Below are 19,981 nucleotides of genomic sequence, written 5' to 3'. Positions count from 1 at the left end.
TACAACACTCTTCTTTGTATTCCAAAGAAAGAAGAAGAAGAAACATATGTGCCCAGCCTCTCTGAATTGGGGCATTTTATTTTATTTTATTTCTGTGTTATAATTAGGAGATACGGTAGTTAGCTATTAATTGTGTTTATTTCAAAACTTGCAGCAAGGTCAGAGGAACCTCTGTTTGCCATATCACAAGCTTAGATGCCTTCCAGCATGTTGCCTTTTATATTATTCTGTTTTCTCTGCAAACTAAAGAAGTATTTTTAGATGATGGCATGTCCATCAGCCATATAACTATAGCCTAGTTTTTGAAGATATTTTTTGGCTTTCCATTTTTATACAGAAGAGATGGCAGAGCAAGCACTGATTGGGCATTTCCAGTGGGCTTTCCAGCTGTCAGAAGATCAGACTTTTAAAAATCCACCCTGCTTCTCCCTTCAGCTACATGTAAATAACTCCATAGCTGAAAGTCAGACTTACATTGCATGCGCCATCTGTCTGTACTCCACGTTTCTTGCCTTCCTGATTACGGTTTCCTAACAGCATTTGGAATATGTAATCCAATGCAAAATAATATTTACATGTCAAGGGCTGCAGTACTAGGCATTAAACATCAGGGCACTCAGTGGGATTTACTTCTGAGTAAGCATGCATAGGATTGTGGTATAAATCAGACAAAAAGTTACATTGCAGAATAGCTTTTAGTTCACACTTAATGCTGCTTATTTGCCTGTTAAGGAATCTAATGTTGTTCCTTGGCATGGAAGATAAAACAGCTATATAATCACTTCACATTTAATTTAATTAGAATAAGCTCTCCTTTCAATTAAGATGTTTACCACAGTTGCACTATTAATTCTATGTCAGTGATAAACATTTCTCTCTCTCTCTCTCTTTTTTTAAAGGATTAATTAGATTAAATCTGTCTCTACTCTCTGATTAGGATCAGGGGGAAGAGACGTTCGTTCCATTTGCTGTCTTGCCAGGAATGCTGTGAGGTGTACAGTGGCTATTGGATCCAGTTAGCTGGAAACACTGGCCTTTGTTTTTCATCATGAATGCCAAGTAGGTATTTGTGAAAGCTTTTTAGGCCATCTAAAAGTCAATAAAACTTTTTTTTTTTTAAACTCAATTTCTCCTTCAGCTTTTAGGTCATGGACAAGCTCAAGGAGATCTTAACTCAAAGGCAGTGTTACAGTACAATGCATGTGATCTTTTGAATCTCTGCTGTGGGTAGTGTTTGAGATTACTGGGCCCAGGAACTTGCTTTCATTGGTTAGAATTGAAATACACCTGCAAAAAGAAAAGCAGAGAAGGAAAAGGGTAGATGATGCTCAGAGTTAAAACTGTCTTGTCAGCAGGGCACAGGATCAGTGGTGCATTTTTTTGATATGCCAAGCTTAAAGATAGGTGCTGTTCAGAGTCGTATTCAGAGAACTTGCGTCTGTATTGAAGATGCTGTAAAAAACACCCCAGAATAGCTTTTACTGTTTAGGTCAGGCATAGGCCAACTCGGCCCTCCAGATGTTTTGGGACTACAATTCCCATCATCCCTAGCTAACAGGACCAGTGGTCAGGGATGATGGGAATTGTAGTCTTAAAACATCTGGAGGGCCGAGTTTGCCTATGCCTGGTTTAGGTCATAGTGGCCTAGAAATCCACTACGTGTAGTCTTTTTCCCCTCTGTCACGGACAAGAGAAAGGCTTCCAATATTAGATGCCTGGATTCCCAGATTTCCCATTTTGCTGTACTAGTGCCTTTGAATTGAAGTGACTCTCCAGGGTTTTGATATATTCAGCAACAGCTAGTGAATTGGGGGACACAATATGGTCTTAGCTGCTACCACTTGCTTTGCTCACTGAGGGTGACCAGGGTGTTGGAAGACACTGGGAGTGGGTCACTGTGCAGGTGGCATGGCTGCTGCCTGGTGCCCTTATTCCAAAGAGGCAGGGAGGCAGAGCATCAGAAAGGTGCACATAAACATTATTTTGCATCTCGGGCTTCCTCTCTTCTCACATGCAAGCTGGGGACAGCCATTTCATCAGACTACTTCCATAGGAGAGATGGGAAGCAGGGCTCCCTCCATCAGATTTGCTGAAAGACCAGCTCCATCAGGCTCCACCCATCCCTGAAATGTGTCAGCTGGTCATTCTAGTATTATAATGACAGAAGATCTTAGACTGCAGTCTTAACCCCACTTACCTGCTGAATTTTAATAGGACTTACTTCTGAGTAGACATGATTAAGAAGCAATGTCATTCCACTTAATTTACCAAGTATCAGTTTGCACTCAAACTCCTCAGTGCATTAATAAATGAAGCCAGTTACTGTATTGACAGGAAATGTGTATTTTTTTTATTACTAGATATTTTTTAAAAGAAATACATTATTAAAGCAGATTAATAAAATAGTGTAAACTCTGGGAAAATTAATTAGGAAGAATATAGTGGCCTTAATTTAATACAAGAAGATTGGTTTAATCTCCTTCAATGAAGTTTTAATATGAGTCATCTCTGTTAAATCCTTAAATGTATTCATTAGTGAAATTATCAATACAAGTAGGCATTCTATATCAGCAAGGTTTTTCTTTCTTTCTAAAAACACACTGAGTACCTCATAGAGTCTTGTCACATATTTGCCAAAGGAAAACAGTCATTTCCTTACATGCACACATCCTGCAGGGAGCTGTAGCCAACAGCCCTATGGACTATGGCACACCAATAAAATATAACACCAAATCCTACAATTTCAGCACAAATGTACGTCATCATAGTTCCTACAAGTATGTATTCGTCTACTAAGCACTTTTTCTGGTGTTTTGAACTATTTTGATCAGCAGACTTTTAGTGGCCTTGAACAAAAATGTCAAGAGGGCTGGGTGTTCTCCACATATGCACAATGGAACCATTTAATAATTGGATACTGCCCATTTCTGTTTAAAAAAACCAGGACCAAGTTTAATGTAAAATCAATTGGCCTTCCTGTGGGAAGTACTAAAAGGTATAGGTTCGGGTTTCGGGGGTACAGGTACAAAAACGCAAAGTTAGGGCAAAAAGTAATGAAAGCTAAAAAAAGGAGAGAATTACACTGAAAGTCAGGATAATGCAGAAGGCTTCTTTTGGCCCCCTCTTTGTATGCTTTGGCACTGGTTTCAAGCCAGGCTTCTCAGCAACCTTTATAACCTTTGTACATGCTGCAAGTCTGCAAATAGAGAAACCCACACAATCAAAGATGTAATCATTAATTTGATTGCACATGCAAATGAGAATTGCTTGTTTCCAAAAGATTAAGTGGAGATAATGAGAGTGAGAAATTGTTTAATTCTTTATAAGGTGACATCTGGGTCTCCAATTAATAGCACAAAAAATGTAGTGTTTATAAGCTAGTCCCTCCATGTTGAATTGACTTAAAACTGCCAGTACGGATGGAAAAGCAGTTTTATGCAGTGTGGTGGAGGGACACAGCAACAAGACTACAGAGTGGAGAGTGTGAGAGGATTGTAAAGCAGCTAATTTCTAAGATCATGGAGAGCCAGGTTTAGGAACAATGTTGAAGAATGGTGTATTTTCAGGCAGCAGCAGAGTGTCCTAGGAGATTTAAATGCCCTTCCACTTATTCCAGGACACTCTCAGAACACTGCTGCTGACCTGAAAGTCAGCATTCTTCGGCGAAAGAACTTAAGCACTTTGTGCAACTTGCTAAACTAGAAGTCATCAGCAAGTTTGTTTAAATTTTCAGTTATTTGCCTGAACACACAAATGTTCTGTGTGCGGACAGGGGCAGGATTGCACATGTAAGCCTCACCCCCAACATCCTTGTGAATGTCATGCTACATAGCACAGTGAAAATCTGCAGGGGACTTGCATTCGCCTTCACCTGAATGCAGGTAGACTCCCCTGTGTGCTCGGGGACATGGCTTTATTTGTGTTTTCCAGCAGATGCAAATAGCAGCTGCCTGTAGGTCTTCCTTGAGCAACACAGAGACTATGGGGAATATGCTGTGCACAGGGTTGTTGGGGGCGGTGCATTCATAAGTGCCCCTGCTGCCACCCACATGTCAAAAACCTCAAGTATGCAAGGCTGCACATGTTTATCATAAATAACATTACATTCTTGAAAGTGTTACATGTATTGCTTTAGGCCTTAATATGAAGATGGTACGCGGTTGGCACTGTGGTCTAAACCACTGAGCTTCTTAGGCTTGCCAATGAGAAGGTCGGCGGTTCAAATCCCCACGACGGGGTGAGCTCCCATTGCTCTGTCCCAGCTTCTGCCAACCTAGCATTTCGAAAGCATGCCAGTGCAAGTACATAAACAGGTACCGCTGCGGCGGGAAGGTAAATGGCGTCTTTGTGTGCTCTAGTTTCCGTCACGGTGTTCCATTGCGCCAGAAGCGGTTTAGTCATGCTGGCCATATGACCTGGAAAGGTGTCTGTGGACAAACGCCAGTTCCCTCGGCCTGAAAGCGAGATGAGCGCCGCAACCCCATAGTCACCTTTGACTGGACTTAACTGTCCAGGGGTCCTTTACCTTAATATGAAGATGGTTAGAAAGTAGACCAGGGTCCACTAGTGGAGCACTGGCCAGTTTCTAGTTGACTACACAAATCTGAGAGTCTTGTTAAAGATGCCAGGCTTGGTAGGCCTTGGTCTGGTCCATCAAGGTATCCCTGTGTTCTTAGGCAAGAGTGGCTTCTCAGGATCACATAACACAGCATGGTTAATTCTGACTGTTAAGAGATCCTGAGGCTGATGGAGCACAAACAGTCTAGGTTTTGTCCTTATTTTAAGTAGCTCACACAAAACTGCAGTGAGCCCACTACCGTCTTAGTAGATAGTGTGTGAGTTCCATTGGCTAACATTTAGTACTACTCATAGATAAAAGCAGGTTTGAATATAAAATGGAATCACCTGTGAATCTGTTAGATGTATAATCATTCTGTCTAATACAGCGTATTTTTAATTTTCAAAAGGCTTATTACATCCTGAACTTTAGCCCTTCAGTTTGGCCCCTGTCTTCTAATTATGCTGTTCAGCTGTGTGAGAGCATTTTTTCTCCAGCTGTTGTCTGCCAATGCATCACTGAATCATTAATATTTGGAATAGTGAAATGCTGTCAAGAGAAAATGCCAAGCTCTCCACTGCTCAGCCCTTCAGATAATATGAGTGAATGGTATAAAAAGGCACAACAGCAAATTTTGGTTGGGTTTGAAGTATGGCTGCACCCGGTGCTTTTTTTTTCTAGAAAGTGAGTGCCACACTTAAGTAACCCCTGGGAAAAAAAGCACTGCCTGCACCACATTTTCATCCTGAAACATTTCCAACAAAAATTTAAAAATACATTTTTTGGGGGGGGGCAGCATCTTCTCCCTTGCTATGACTGTTTACAGCTCTTCTCAGCTACTGATTCCTCTCTGGGCTGCTGCTTAGTTTTTTCTCCAGTGTTCCTGGCTCCCCTGAGCGATTGCAGCCTTTTTAGAGATTGCTTAGAGATGTAATGGTATCACAGTGCCACATAGGCAATCAGGTTTAGCCTACAGGGTGATGTCACCAGGGGCCAAACAAAGCCTCAATGCCTTCACCCTGAATCAGCTTCAGGAAAAAGAAACGGCAGCCCATTGTTGAGCCAGTGCTGCCAACACTGGGCTGTTTTGCAGGGCTGTAATGCAGTAGATTTATTTGCTTCAGAGTAGCAAAATGAAGACTGTTGGCTCAGTTGTCTTTCTAGCCGGTATGTATTCTCTTCCCTTATACCTGCCTGAATAACAACTTCACTTCCTTTCTCAAGGAGGCATAAAAGGTTGTGTGTGTGTGTTTGCTCAAATTTTGTTCCCTGCAAAACTTCAGTAAAAAAAGTACCTTCCCAACCCTCTTGATTCAGTTCTAGTTTTAAGCGATTCTTCCTAATAATTTATTTTTAATTACAGAGCAAAGAGATTGCATTCCAGCTTCATGAGGATTTAATGAGGGTTCTTAATGAGCTTTATACGGTAAGCATATTGATTTGGCTTTGCTTGAAAGAATTGTTCATCGAAAATCCATTTTAACATGTTTGAATGTTTTTAATTGAGCTGACACGTCGTAGAAGAATACGGTGTGTTTCATTTGGTGACATCTTGACAAATAAGGCTGTTGAGGTGGTCTCAAAAGAGACATTCTTATGGGAGTCTAATCATCTTCAAGATTCGCTGTTCCTTTGAAATCTGCCATATGCTTAACTGGACTTTGGATGGTGTCTTCAGTTCCCTAGGTATGCTTAGTGCACTTAGGTGGTGTTGTGACGTGGGGTTTGTGATTTCAGCTCTCTTGACATAATATGCTGGAGACAGTTCTCTAGTAACACTTCTTTATTTAAAGCAACAAGACTGAGACTTGAGGAGGGGAGAGCTACATTTATAGGGACAGGGAACTAGCTAGAAAGGATACATTTTGGAGGGAACAATATCAGGCAATCACAGTCCTGCCTTTTGGAGGCAACCAATAAGACAGAGGATCCAAATACAGCAGCTTAAATGAACCAATAGTAGCTGTACCCTCTGGAACCAAAAGGCAGTTACTTTACCCTAATGCAAATACAGACAATAATAATACAGATATAAAATCCTTTGACTCAATACACAACACCCCTCCCCCCCTAGTGAGCACAGCAGACGTAATCTCTCAGGTACTGTGGGGTCCTACAACTTCTACTTGATCTCCTGACAACTGGTGTTGCCGGTTCTGGATTGGGTGTCACCTGTGGTAGGGGGGCTGCTATAGGGGTTTCGTCAGGAACAGATGGAGTCCCAGACATCTCAGGGTCCCCTACCTGTACCTCGTCATCCTGAGGACTAGCAGACCCTGGTTCATTTGCTGAAGCCCCTAGTGATTGCACCTCTGGGCCATTTTCACTCTGGTCTTGCAGCTCTGCGTCATTAGCCAGGGATGAATTATCAGACTCCTCCCTGCTGAGCGCCCGGCGCCTCAGCTGATCTATATGTCTCTTCCAAACTTGCCCATTTTCCAAGGTCACATAATAGGACACAGGTCCACTAGCCCGGGTGACCACACCAGCCAGCCACCGCGAACCTCGTGAATAGTTCCTCACCCAGACCAGATCTTCAGGGGCGAAATACCTTGTTGTGTCAGTCTCAGCCTGGGGGTTTGCTCTTGAATTATGGTTTGGCATTTTATCCGGGTGGACATAATCCAACACCATTACCAATCTTCTACCCAAGAGCAGCTCAGCTGGCGACTTGCCCATCGCAGTACACGGCGTCGCATGCTGCAAAAATAACATTCGCGCGATGCGAGCTGACCAGTTACCCTCCATTAAGTGCGCAATGGATTCTTTGGCTGTTCTTACCATGCGCTCCGCTTGCCCATTGGAGGATGGGTGAAAGGGCGCGGATGTGACCCCTCTTATGAAGTTATCAGCCAAGAATGCCCTGAATTCTTGGGATACAAAAGCTGCCCCATTATCTGATACAATGGTCTCAGGTAACCCGTGGGTTGCAAACAGCTGCCTCAACACCTTGATTACGGCAGCTGATGCCATGCTAGGGACCATCGCCACTTCTAACCATTTGGAATATGCATCGACGATAACCAAAAAGACCTTCCCCTGGAATGGCCCAGCAAAATCTAAGTGCAGCCGGCTCCAGGGAGATCTGGACTGCTCCCACCAGTGAACTGGTGCTCTGGCCACTTCTGGCCGCACCTCTTGGCATGCCTTACATGTTCGTACCCATTGTTCTATGTTCTGGTCCATTCCAGGCCACCACACATAACATCGGGCTAGCGACTTCATCCTGACCATTCCCGGGTGTCCCATGTGAAGCGTCTCAAGAACCCTGTTTCTCAGTGGTGCTGGGATGATCACCCTATCTCCCCACAGGAGACAACCCTTATGCATGGATAACTCGTGCTGCCTTGTCGCATAAGGCCTGAATTTGTCTTCATGCGGACCACCTGGCCACCCCCTCCCCACCCAAGTGAGCACACGGGAGAGAACAGCATCTTTCCTCGTTTTCTCAGCAATATCAGTAGCCGTTACAGGAGCCCCTGGAAGTGTTTCCAGCATCATTATGTGCTCCGCTGGAGCAGGATCCTCATTGCTCCCGCCAGGAAGGGGCAATCGACTCAGCGCATCAGCGTGGCACAACCGTTTCCCTGGCACATGGGTCAAGGTGTACTGGAACCCGTTCAGGAATATAGACCAACGCAACATTCTGGGGGAGAGAATTTGTGGCGTTTGTTTGTTCGGGTTGAACAACCCCAACAGTGGTTTGTGGTCCGTTTCAATGGAGAAATGACGACCGTACACATAATCATGGAACTTTTTGATTCCTGCCACAATTGCAAGCGCCTCTTTGTCAATTTGAGCATAGTTGCGCTCCGTGGGCGACAACGTACGGGAATAGAAAGAGATGGGCTTTTCCGACCCATCCGGTTCCCTATGACTCAGCACCGCCCCCAGGCCGTATTGAGAGGCATCACATGCCAGGACCAGCGGCTTCGATTCATCATAATGAGCAAGGACGCTCTTGCTACTCAGCATTCCTCGCAAGGAGTCAAAAGCCTTCTGCTGCTCCTGCCCCCATCGCCACACATTCTTTTTCTGCAACAGTCTATGTAATGGTTCAGCTACCGAAGCTTTCTGGGGTAAGAACGAATGATAAAAGTTAATAAGTCCCAGGAATGACTGCAACTCCGTCTTGTTCTGTGGTCGTGGTGCCTCGATGATGGCCTTAACCTTAGCATCTGTGGGGTGGATGCCTGATGCATCAATTTTAAACCCCAAGAATTCCACAGTTGGCACCCCAAAACTGCATTTTTCCTTTTTTAGTTGCAACCCCACCTCCTTGAACTTGAGCAACACTGCACGGACACGCGCAACCAGTTCCTGTGGGTCTTTTCCAGCAATCAAAACGTCATCAAAAAATGGCAAGACCCCCGGCAGACCTCTTAACAGGCGTTCCATGAGCCCTTGAAAAATCCCTGGGGCCACACAAACTCCAAATTGTAATCTGTTAACTCTGAACGCCCCTTTATGTGTGACAATAGTCTGTGCTTCCGCTGATTGTGGGGTTACTGGCAGCTGTTGGTAAGCTTGTGCCAGGTCAAGTTTGGCGAACACCTTGCCCCCAGCCAGTTTAGCCAACAGATGTGATACGACTGGAATGGGGTATGAGTTTCCCCTGAGTGCCTTATTGATAGTACATTTGTAATCAGCACAGATCCTGACTTCCCCATTTGCTTTAAGGGGCGTGACGATTGGAGTCTCCCACTTAGCGGAGTCCACGGGTGAGAGAACTCCCTGCTTGACCAATTTATCCAGCTCTGCTTCAATCTTGGGTTGCAGTGCAAATGGCACTCGCCTTGGTTTGAGTCGGATTGGGGCCACCCCAGGGTCCAATTCGAAGTCAACTGGGGGCCCTTTATAACAACCCAGTTTTCCATTAAAGAGACCAGCAAATTCTTTGCATAATGCCTCGCTCATCTCAGGGCAGGTTTGGATTGAATTAAGCCCTGATATACTCAGTCCCAGGGCGGGGAACCAGTTAGTGCCCAGGAGACTGGGGCAACTGCCCTTCGCAATCACCAGTTTCAGTACCGCCTGTTTGTCCCAGAACTGTACTCTCACGGCACACATTCCCATGACATGGATGCGGCCCGCTGAGTATGACTGCAAAGTTGCCGGGAAGGGCTCCAGAGGGGGCAACTTACCCCTGGGGAAGAATGTCCTCGCGGTCTGGTCCGACACGATAGTGAATCCAGATCCGGAGTCCACCTCCATGTCGCACAGCTGACCCTCAATCTTCACCTTGACGTGTGCCTTGCCTTGCGCTGGAAACTGCACGACCCTCCCGTTGATCTCCGTTACGTAGTGGCAGTCCTTTAGAACATGGTTTGCTGTGGGTGATTTGCGATGCTCCAGTCTAGGTGCTCCTGTCACTCCCAACGCCGCCAATCTACAGACCCTGGCGATGTGACCTGTCTTTCCGCACGTCCGGCACATAGCATCCCGGAAACGACAACTCTTCCGCTCATGGTTTCCGCCACAACCAGGGCACCTCCCTCGGTGATCTTTGTGCACTGTGCAGGCCTGACGCACTGACTCGACCCCACGGGCTGGGCTCTGGCTCGGAGTAGCCTCTAGCTCGTCCATGGCATGCGCAACTTCTATCTGTGGCTTAGGGGCCCTGCGACTGGCATCAAGCTCCTCTCTTTCATAATTCTCCGTGGCAGTGGCCTCCTTCAAGGCTGAAGCAAGGGTAACCTCTTCTTTAGCCACAATGCGTCTTCTGGCTTTCTTGCTGCTCAGACCACCGACAAACCGATCCAGGAGAGTCTCTTCCAGATCTTGGAAGTCGCAGTGCTGAGCGAGCTTCCGCAGTTCAGCTAGAAATGCAGATACAGACTCCCCAGCACGCTGCTGCCTCTTATGAAACTCCATCCATCCGCCGGGCCATCTTGGTCTCAGTAGGCGCTAAATGGCTTGTTAGGCAGGCAAGAATATCTTTGAGAGATGTCTCACTTAGCTTCGCTGGGGCAAGCAATGCCTTGGCCAGCTTGAAGGTCTCAGGCCCACAGTAGCTCAGGAATGTGGCCCTTCTTTTGCTGGCATCGGTGATCCCTTGAGCCACTGCGAAGAACTCGAAGCGTTCGACGTAGTCTTCCCACGTGTGGGGCTCTGATGGCTGGAAGGGCTCCAATACCCTTGGACTCTCCATTGTCCTGTGGGCAGGGTCGTCTTCTCAGCCGGCCAGTGAGTCTTGTTCTTAGCTACAATCCGGACTCTGAGGCAGGGCTGCGTTTAACCGCTCCTCAGCATTCCGGATCCCACCTTCATCGCCAGTTGTTGTGACGTGGGGTTTGTGATTTCAGCTCTCTTGACATAATATGCTGGAGACAGTTCTCTAGTAACACTTCTTTATTTAAAGCAACAAGACTGAGACTTGAGGAGGGGAGAGCTACATTTATAGGGACAGGGAACTAGCTAGAAAGGATACATTTTGGAGGGAACAATATCAGGCAATCACAGTCCTGCCTTTTGGAGGCAACCAATAAGACAGAGGATCCAAATACAGCAGCTTAAATGAACCAATAGTAGCTGTACCCTCTGGAACCAAAAGGCAATGCAAATACAGACAATAATAATACAGATATAAAATCCTTTGACTCAATACACAACAGGTGGTTCGTTGTAATTTCACCTTTCCAGCAATGTCATGAACCAGCAATGTCATGAACCATGGTTTCTAAGTGTTCCTGGACTTAACCTCACGTCTCCTCCCACCTGAAACAGTGCTATGTCAGTCGGAGCTTTTCACTGACATACATGGATGCATAATATGGTTGCTTCTGTCCTTCTTGCATGGGAGCAAATTCCTTTATTGCCCTCACACCAGTTACTACTCTTGAGAGGGGACATTTTGATATTATTGATATTATTGATAATAATAATAATAATAACAACAATAATAATTTTTATTTATATCCCGCCCTCCCCAGCCGAAGCCGGGCTCAGGGCGGCTAACAACACTAAAGTAGTGCAACATTATAAAAACATTATAAAAATTAATTAAAATCAAAATTGATGGCAACCATAAACTAAAGTTTAGTAAAGATTGCCAAAGGAGGGAGTCAGGCTGCGCCCTGGCGGAACAGCTCTGTCTTGCAGGCCCTGCGGAAAGATGTCAAGTCCTGCAGGGCCCTTGTCTCTTGTGACAGAGCGTTCCACCAGGTTGGAGCCGCAGCCGAAAAAGCCCTGGCTCTAGTTGAGGCCAGCCTAACCTCTCTGTGGCCTGGGACCTTCAAGATGTTTTTATTTGAAGACCGTAAGTTCCTCTGAGGTTGGTGTACTCGTGCTCACTGGCTTCTAATTGTTGTATGTCCTAATCTCATGGAAAAAACAGAGCATTTTACAGTAAATGTAGTACATGAATCTGCATGGAAATTCTGAGCAAAACCCATGTTCAACAAATGAAAAAAATAAAACGCATGCCATTGTTGGGGGTGCTGCTTCACTTGTGGTCTCATAGATGCTCGCTGTCCTAAGCCTTGCTCACTCCAGACTTAGGAAGCTGCCTTATACAGAGTCAGACCTTTTTGAGGCCCATCTAGCTCAGGATTGTCTACCCTGCCTCGCCATGGCTCTCCAGGTTCTCTGGAGATGCTGAGACTTGAACCTGAGGCCATCTGCATGCAAGGCAGGAGCTCTACCTCTAAGCTATGGGCCATCCCATGTCTCATAACAACCCAGCCTCCTTAAATAGTTCAAAAGAAAAGTTCTAAACAGTTTATAAATAAAATTGTGTTATTTCGACAGGAAAAGATAATTTAATGTTTTGTTTCATAAAGCATATTATATTAGCCCTTTAGTAGAGTTCGGAGTAATTAGATGCTGCAGCACCGTTCCTTTAGATAATTTCGTATTGACTCCCCTTTTTATTGTTTTTATAATGTAAATAAGAATGTTTGTAAACAGTGCAAAATCAAGGTTAGCTGTGTAATTTAGAGTGGCTTCTGTGGTTTGTGGGTTACAGGTATAATGAAATACAAGTTGAAATAAGCCTGCCGTTATTCGCAGCTGAATAAAACAGAGAAAAAGATGAACTATTTGCATACTAAAATTCTGTATTTGTCCTAACATAAGTCTCTAAGTAGGTAGGTCTGATGTTCTTTCAAGTTTTGCCACCACCACCATTTGGGCAGGTAAAGGACCTGTCTACCAGGTAGGACAGCAGAGTTTGCTATTCCATCAGTGGTCCGAAACAGCAAAGCAACAAGTGGCTGCTTCTAGAATACCCATGCCTAAAACCACCACTCTTCCTTCGCCTAGAAATTTAAGTGTTGGAGCCCAGAGATGGGATCCTTTTGACAATGCATTTTATTTTTAACTGGTTTTACTTTACTTTAAATACGTAAATATGTTTTACCTCGTCTGAACATTTGGAGGCAAATTGATGTAAAGCTAAAATGAATAGTAAAATAAAACTCCAGCAGCTATTAATTTGTGCGTTTTGAGACATTCTGTGTAGGCATATATCTACCAAGCATTGTCTGTTGTTGATAAAGGGTTGTATCCACCTAAGTTCTACTTGGACTAGGCACATTGAAGTGAATGTACCTAAGTCACATCCATTAATTCCAGTGGGTCTACTCTCAAGTGTGCCTAGCATTGGCTACAGCCCATGGATATTGGTAACAAAAGCCAGAAAACACTCAGAGCTCTGTTGGCACCATGCCTTTGTAGAAATAGAAATTTGTTTCAAGTAAATGAAAGGTGAATATCTGTTTCTGCAGTATGTGGCCCCAGTGGTTTGCCCAGTTTCTTGTACTTGTTTGATGAAATGAACAGTTCCCAAAAGGACCTATTTTAAAATTTAAACGACTGGTTCCTGATTAGCATTCAGGTGTGCCATAGAACTGTGGAGTCACTTGGTGGAAAAAAGGGATTAAAGTTTTAAATCTACTGCAACAGAGTGAGGAGGAGAGATTTTTAATCTCAGTGCTGCCACAGTATAGTGGATTATTTTGTTCAAAGGTATCTGTAAAAGTAAGCATTTCTATGACATTAAAAAGTTACTCCACTTGAAAGTAGATAGAAGAATATTCCAATTTGAAATAGGAATATATTTATGGGAGAGCAAACTATGCTACCACTCAGTGGATTTGTAACTGGCTGACTGACCGAACCCAAAGGGTGCTCATCAATGGTTCCTCTTCATCCTGGAGAAGAGTGACTAGTGGGGTGCCACAGGGTTCTGTCTTGGGCCCGGTCTTATTCAACATCTTTATCAACGACTTGGATGATGGACTCAAGGGCATCCTGATCAAATTTGCAGATGACACCAAACTGGGAGGGGTGGCTAACACCCCAGAGGACAGGATCACACTTCAAAACGACCTTGACAGATTAGAGAACTGGGCCAAAACAAACAAGATGAATTTTAATAGGGAGAAATGTAAAGTATTGCACTTGGGCAAAAAAAATGAGAGGCACAAATACAAGATGGGTGACACCTGGCTTGAGAGCAGTACATGTGAAAAGGATCTAGGAGTCTTGGTTGACCACAAACTTGACATGAGCCAACAGTGTGACGCGGCAGCTAAAAAAGCCAATGCAATTCTGGGCTGCATCAATAGGAGTATAGCATCTAGATCAAGGGAAGTAATAGTGCCACTGTATTCTGCTCTGGTCAGACCTCACCTGGAGTACTGTGTCCAGTTCTGGGCACCACAGTTCAAGAAGGACACTGACAAACTGGAACGTGTCCAGAGGAGGGCAACCAAAATGGTCAAAGGCCTGGAAACAATGCCTTATGAGGAACGGCTAAGGGAGCTGGGCATGTTTAGCCTGGAGAAGAGGAGGTTAAGGGGTGATATGATAGCCATGTTCAAATATATAAAAGGATGTCACATAGAGGAAGGAGAAAGGTTGTTTTCTGCTGCTCCAGAGAAGCGGACACGGAGCAATGGATCCAAACTACAAGAAAGAAGATTCCACCTAAACATTAGGAAGAACTTCCTGACAGTGAGAGCTGTTTGACAGTGGAATTTGCTGCCAAGGAGTGTGGTGGAGTCTCCTTCTTTGGAGGTCTTTAAGCAGAGGCTTGACGACCATATGTCAGGAGTACTCTGATGGTGTTTCCTGCTTGGCAGGGGGTTGGACTCGATGGCCCTTGTGGTCTCTTCCAACTCTATGATTCTATGATTCTACTCAGAAGAAAGCCACACTGAGTTCAGTGGGCCTTACTCCCAGGTAAGGATGTGTGGGGCTATAATATTTTATCTAGGCAGCCAGGAATCCTCTGGATGACAAGATCTTTTTGCACCAGGTCAGTAAGGACCACTTGCTTTTTAAAATTCTCACATATATACGGAACTCCCTATGCACCTTTTGGACTGTTTCTGTAGCTTTCCCCCTCTGCATCAGATAACTGGGGTCAAATAAGTTTTTACTTTTTATAATACATGGAAGATGGAGCTCCCTTAGGAAGTTATGGACTCTCCTTCCCTGGAGGTTTTTAAGCAGAGGCTGAATGACCATCTGTCATACATGCCTTAGCTGAGTTTCCTACATTGCAGGGGGTTGCAGTAGAAAGGTGACCCTTGAGGTCCCTCCCAGCTCTGTGATTCTATGTCCTTCTGAGTCAACAATATTTCATTATGCTCCTATTATTTTATGTATTTGTATTTTGAATAAATTGTATAAGTTATAGATAAAACATGTTCCATTTAAAAACAAAACATTTAAATAGCTACCATTCTGCTGGTAGAAGGGGGAGTATGGACATAGCCAGGATCTTTGTTAGGGCAGCAGGCTTTTGTTAGGGGGGTTCAGAACCTCATATTTGTAATGACTTTTACTTACTGGGGGGCAGCTGCCCCCCCTTGGCTACACCCATGGGGGGGGGGACGGGACGCCACAGGAAGGAAACAAGGTTGGAAGGGGATCACAGTCAGAAAAAGGTTGGGAAACACTGGTGTAAGGTATAGTATGAAGATTCTTTTCAGCCCTGAGTGATTTCTAATCAAGTAACTTCCAGAATATATATGATTAACTGCAGTGCCTTTATTGGTAATAGACAAAATACATAGTGTAGTGTCCAGGATTACATTCTTACCTGTAAGTATACTGATTTCTGTAATTACTTGTTTCCAAGACATTGGCACAACTGCACACGTGACATGCCCTCCACAGTCCCACCGACACAATGGTGATCCTGATAGCTGCCTAATAGTTCTCCTTGCCTCAGTGCAGACTGAAAGTTGAAGAAAAGCCATTTTTAATGGGTCATGCGTTGACTACTTCCTCATGCCAGCAGCTCATTTTTAGCCACCTCATTATTAGATAATGAATTGCCATATCACTGACATGAGAATTTAGTCACACACTTGCAGTCAGTAGATAATGGATGTCATATGTTTAAGAAAAAAAGAACAGGTTAAAGGAGATGAGGTCATTGGAGTCTGGTGTGCTTCACACCTCCTGCTAACATGGTCTTGGAGCATGAAAAGCCTTTTTGATTTTGAAAAATATCTCCCTTTTGCTGAAGGGTTCTTTACGCAGTTGAAAGTCTTGCATCTCTCTGAAGCTCAAAAATCCCATCCTTTGAGATGGACTACAAAGTGATCTTGCAGCATGTTCAGTACAAAAGTAAAAAGCTAAATAGCATGTGAAGCATGCAAATGGAATGAAAAGTATCTCCAAAATCCACCTCTTCCTAAGAATATTTTAAAAAACTGCAAAAGGCCCACAGGCCTTTTGCAGGATTTTAATATTCTAAAAAGTGAACTGTGTCCCTTGACACAATTGATTTGAAAGGCTACTCTGTTTATATCTGTGTTCAAGCATACACTCTGATATGCATGTTCTTCAAGTCCATCCTCTCACGGTCGTCTTGCTTATTCATTCAACAGGAAAACACTTCAGTTTGGGGGCTTTATTTGAACTTGTGAAAGCAGAGCTACAACATGAAGCCAAGCACAGTGCATAGTAACTAGGCAAGACGTATTTCAATGGATTTTATTTTCATTTAAATGCATTTAGTTTCACTGCTTTGACCTATGATCAGGCTTGATACAGTGAACAGACAGCAGCAAATAAGCCTGGTCTGTAGCAGTTACACAAAAGGCTGTGTGGTTTTGGGGGATGGGGAAAACAATCCAGAAAGCAGCCATGGCTTCCTCTAGGAGAAAACTCATGTGTTGGGAGCAGACAGAAAATGGAGCCAGGATGGGACCACTGCAAAAATAATAGGGATATATCGACATACTTAGGAGACCTCCAAGATATGCAGAACTACGACTACTACTACTACTACTACTACTATTAATATGGCAGAACATACACAAAAAAACCCCTGCCCAATGAGGATTGAACATGCTGAGTAGCTACAGAATGGTTGACTGTTAAATGGAAAAGAAAAACAGATAACTGGAGGGCAATGGAAAGAGATGTTGGATTTTGTAGTTAAGCTCCTTTTGCTTACAATACTTGCAGGTGGGCATGTGTGGTTGCAGAAACCCTGAACAAGAACACTCCTGCTAGGAGGTATGGAGACCCTGCAGGATTTTGTTGGAAGTCTCCTTTGTTAAAATTGTATTTATCACCCAAGGTCTGGAAACGATGGGACTGTTTTTCCTGAATAAACCATGCCCATAAATGTACTGGAGTGTATTTTATAGACTTTCTTTTTATCTTTTAAAGTAAGGCCTTGCATTTCCACGCGTTTGATGTAGCTGTTCCTACTTTTAAGATTTCAAAACATTTTCTGAAAAGGATAAAATATTGAGTTTTATTGTATAATTAACAAATTAAATACAGCAGGTACTTTCATTTCCTTTCACTGTGCTCCTTATCTGTCAGGTTTTTTGGTTTTTTTAATGTTGTCTCTACTAGCTGCCTTATTTTACTTATTTACACAGTTTTGTCTCTCTTCAGCCAAAAAGCTCCCAGAGGCAATTTTCATAAGTGTAATTTTGTAAGGCATTTGCCTGGGCATTTCGAATTAAGGGGCAAAGTGTCCTTCTTATTTAAGCAGTCTGGGGTAATGATTCTCTACTAGAAGGGAACAACATAATGTTCAGGAGGGGAGGGAAAACTACTCACCTATAAACTTAGAAAAATACTAGCTTCAGAGTAACAGACGTGAATGGCATGTAACTCATCTCTGTTAACCTATGAAGCTATGCAGTTATTGCGATCAACCATGTGTGCCTTGCTGATCAAGGTAGATAGTGAAGATACATAGGGAATTATTCTCTGAGCCCCACCATTATTAGGTTATTTCCTCATAAGCTGCTCAGGTGTTTGAGCTGGTGCCCATTTAGAGGTTTTATTTATCACTTGGATTTTTTTAAAAAAATTCTATAGCCTGCCCAGAGTCCAAAGACTAAAACAGGTAATAATTCATTTTCTCTAAGCTCACCTTTAACTTCTTCTGTCATAGGTCATGAAAACCTACCATATGTATCATACAGAAAGCATCAGTGCAGAAAGCAAACTAAAGGAAGCTGAAAAACAGGAAGAGAAGCAAATTGGGAGGTCCGGAGATCCTGTTTTTCACATTCGGCTGGAGGACAGACACCAGAGACGCAGCTCTGTGAAGAAAATTGAAAAGATGAAGGAAAAAGTACATTTATCCATTAATACCACTTAATCATTTGAAGTTAGTGAATTGTAGTTCTAATATTCTTCTGAGATGGGGGCATAGATCTGTTGTAAGGATGGCCAGTCAACAGGAGGTTGACTTGAAAGGGGATTGGAACTCCCATTACTGCTTTTGTTGTTTTATATTATGATTAGATCTTAAATCTAAGGCAGAATGAAGCTAGGCATACACAATGGAGACTTGAAAATAGCAACATACAAGGATATTTTGGAAAGCAGCAGCAATTTAATACATACTGACCATGTAGTCATTTTGCTGTTACTTTTTGAACAACAGTCATTCATTTAGAATTTGCTAAGTGAGATAACTGGTGCATTTTTACCATATTTTAATGCTATTCTTTCCCCCTCAGCGTCAAGCAAAATATTCTGAAAACAAGCTGAAATCCATTAAAGCCAGAAATGAATATCTTCTAACCCTTGAAGCAACAAACGGCACTGTGTTCAAGTATTACATTCATGACCTTTCAGATCTGATTGATGTAAGTAGCTGGTATTCATGCAATTCTTACATGAAGGGGTCACAAAGCCTCTCAGCCCCCTACTCACTGCCCCCTTGGCCTTGACATGGTTAGGGTGGGTCACATTAGGGTAAAGCTCACATTAATTCTGCTGGATCTAACTTGAACTCAGATCCCTTGAAAACAGTTGTGTACGTGTGTGTGCATGTACTTTCTCTTTTTCTGTCCCTCTGGGGCAAGGCTTATCTAGGAGAGAGTGAAGTGACCAGTGGAGGCAGCTACTGTTCAAAAATCCAGATGTGCCCATGGCCTAAAAAATTGTTTGACGCTAAAGTATCCTGCTCTGATTAGAGCCAGGAGTTTGGAAGGACCTAAGACTGTGGCCTGATTCACACATCACTTTAAAGCAGAGCTACACTAAATTACAGGGACGCGGGTGGCACTGTGGGTTAAACCACAGAGCCTAGGACTTGCCGATCAGAAGGTCGGCGGTTCGAATCCCCGTGACGGGGTGAGCTCCCGTTGCTCGGTCCCTGCTCCTGCAAACCTAGCAGTTCGAAAGCACGTCAAAGTGCAAGTAGATAAATAGGTACCACTCCGGCGGGAAGGTAAACGGCGTTTCGTGCGCTGCTCTGGTTTGCCAGAGTCATGCTGGCCACATGACCCGGATGCTGTACGCTGGCTCCCTCGGTCAATAAAGCGAGATGAGTGCCGCAACCCCACAGTCTGTCATGACTGGACCTAATGGTCAGTGGTCCCTTTACCTTTACACTAAATTACAGTTTAAATGTGAACACACAGCATGTGGGTGCACACTGCTGAAAATGCAGGTGCTTCTTTTCTTCATGCTGTGTTGGGAAGCAAGCCATTTTTTGGGAGAAGCAGTTGTTTGTTGCTGAAGGGCATCCCTTAACATCTGGACAAACTAATACTAACGAAAGTTCCATTAGATTATTATCAAGACCTACATTGGCTCCCAGTACGTTTCCAAGCACAAGTCAGAGAGTTGGTGCCGACCTCAGTGGCGCCTGCCCTGTGAAACGCCCTCCCATCAGATGTCTAAGAAATAAACAACTATCTGACTTTTAGAAGACATCTGAAGGCAACCCTGTTTAGGGAAGTTTTTAATGTTTGATCTTTTATTGTGTTTTTAATATTCTGTTGAGAGTCGGCCAGAATGGCTGGGAAAACCCAGCCAGATGGGCTGGGTATAAATAAATTATTATTATTATTATTATTATTATTATTATTATTATTACAGTGGTGCCCCGCAATACGAACGCCTCGCAAGACAGAAAACCCGCTAGACGAAAGGGTTTTCCGTTTTGGAGGCGCTTCGCTAAACGAATTTCTCTATGGGGTT

General features: G+C 43.8%; 1 protein-coding gene and 2 long non-coding RNA genes across 5 annotated transcripts in view; 2 read left to right on the top strand and 1 right to left on the bottom strand.

Annotated features, from left to right (window-relative positions):
* Positions 1 to 19,981, top strand: part of LOC309350924 — a 215,457-nt gene that overhangs the window by 137,182 nt on the left and 58,294 nt on the right. The gene's annotated exons all lie outside the window — the stretch shown is intronic.
* SRGAP1 (SLIT-ROBO Rho GTPase activating protein 1) overlaps positions 1 to 19,981 on the top strand; it is a 114,973-nt gene that overhangs the window by 61,667 nt on the left and 33,325 nt on the right. The window contains exons 4-6 of the mRNA XM_081877856.1: positions 5,922 to 5,984; positions 17,937 to 18,119; positions 18,511 to 18,639. Of these exons, the coding sequence (XP_081733982.1) occupies positions 5,922 to 5,984; positions 17,937 to 18,119; positions 18,511 to 18,639 (375 nt within the window). The remainder of the gene's footprint in view (positions 1 to 5,921; positions 5,985 to 17,936; positions 18,120 to 18,510; positions 18,640 to 19,981) is intronic.
* LOC309350900 overlaps positions 15,759 to 19,981 on the bottom strand; it is a 44,081-nt gene continuing 39,858 nt past the window's right edge. For all 3 annotated transcript variants that reach the window (XR_014160577.1, XR_014160578.1, XR_014160579.1), the window contains 2 exons: positions 17,952 to 18,087; positions 15,759 to 16,729 (listed from right to left, as the gene is read on the bottom strand). This is a non-coding gene — a long non-coding RNA (uncharacterized lncRNA). The remainder of the gene's footprint in view (positions 16,730 to 17,951; positions 18,088 to 19,981) is intronic.

The sequence above is a fragment of the Podarcis erhardii genome (assembly GCF_964252035.2).
Source record: "Podarcis erhardii genome assembly, chromosome: 10".
Taxonomy (NCBI): domain Eukaryota; kingdom Metazoa; phylum Chordata; class Lepidosauria; order Squamata; family Lacertidae; genus Podarcis; species Podarcis erhardii.
Note: the sequence above shows the minus strand (reverse complement) of the source record. Positions and strands in the feature narration are given on the sequence as shown.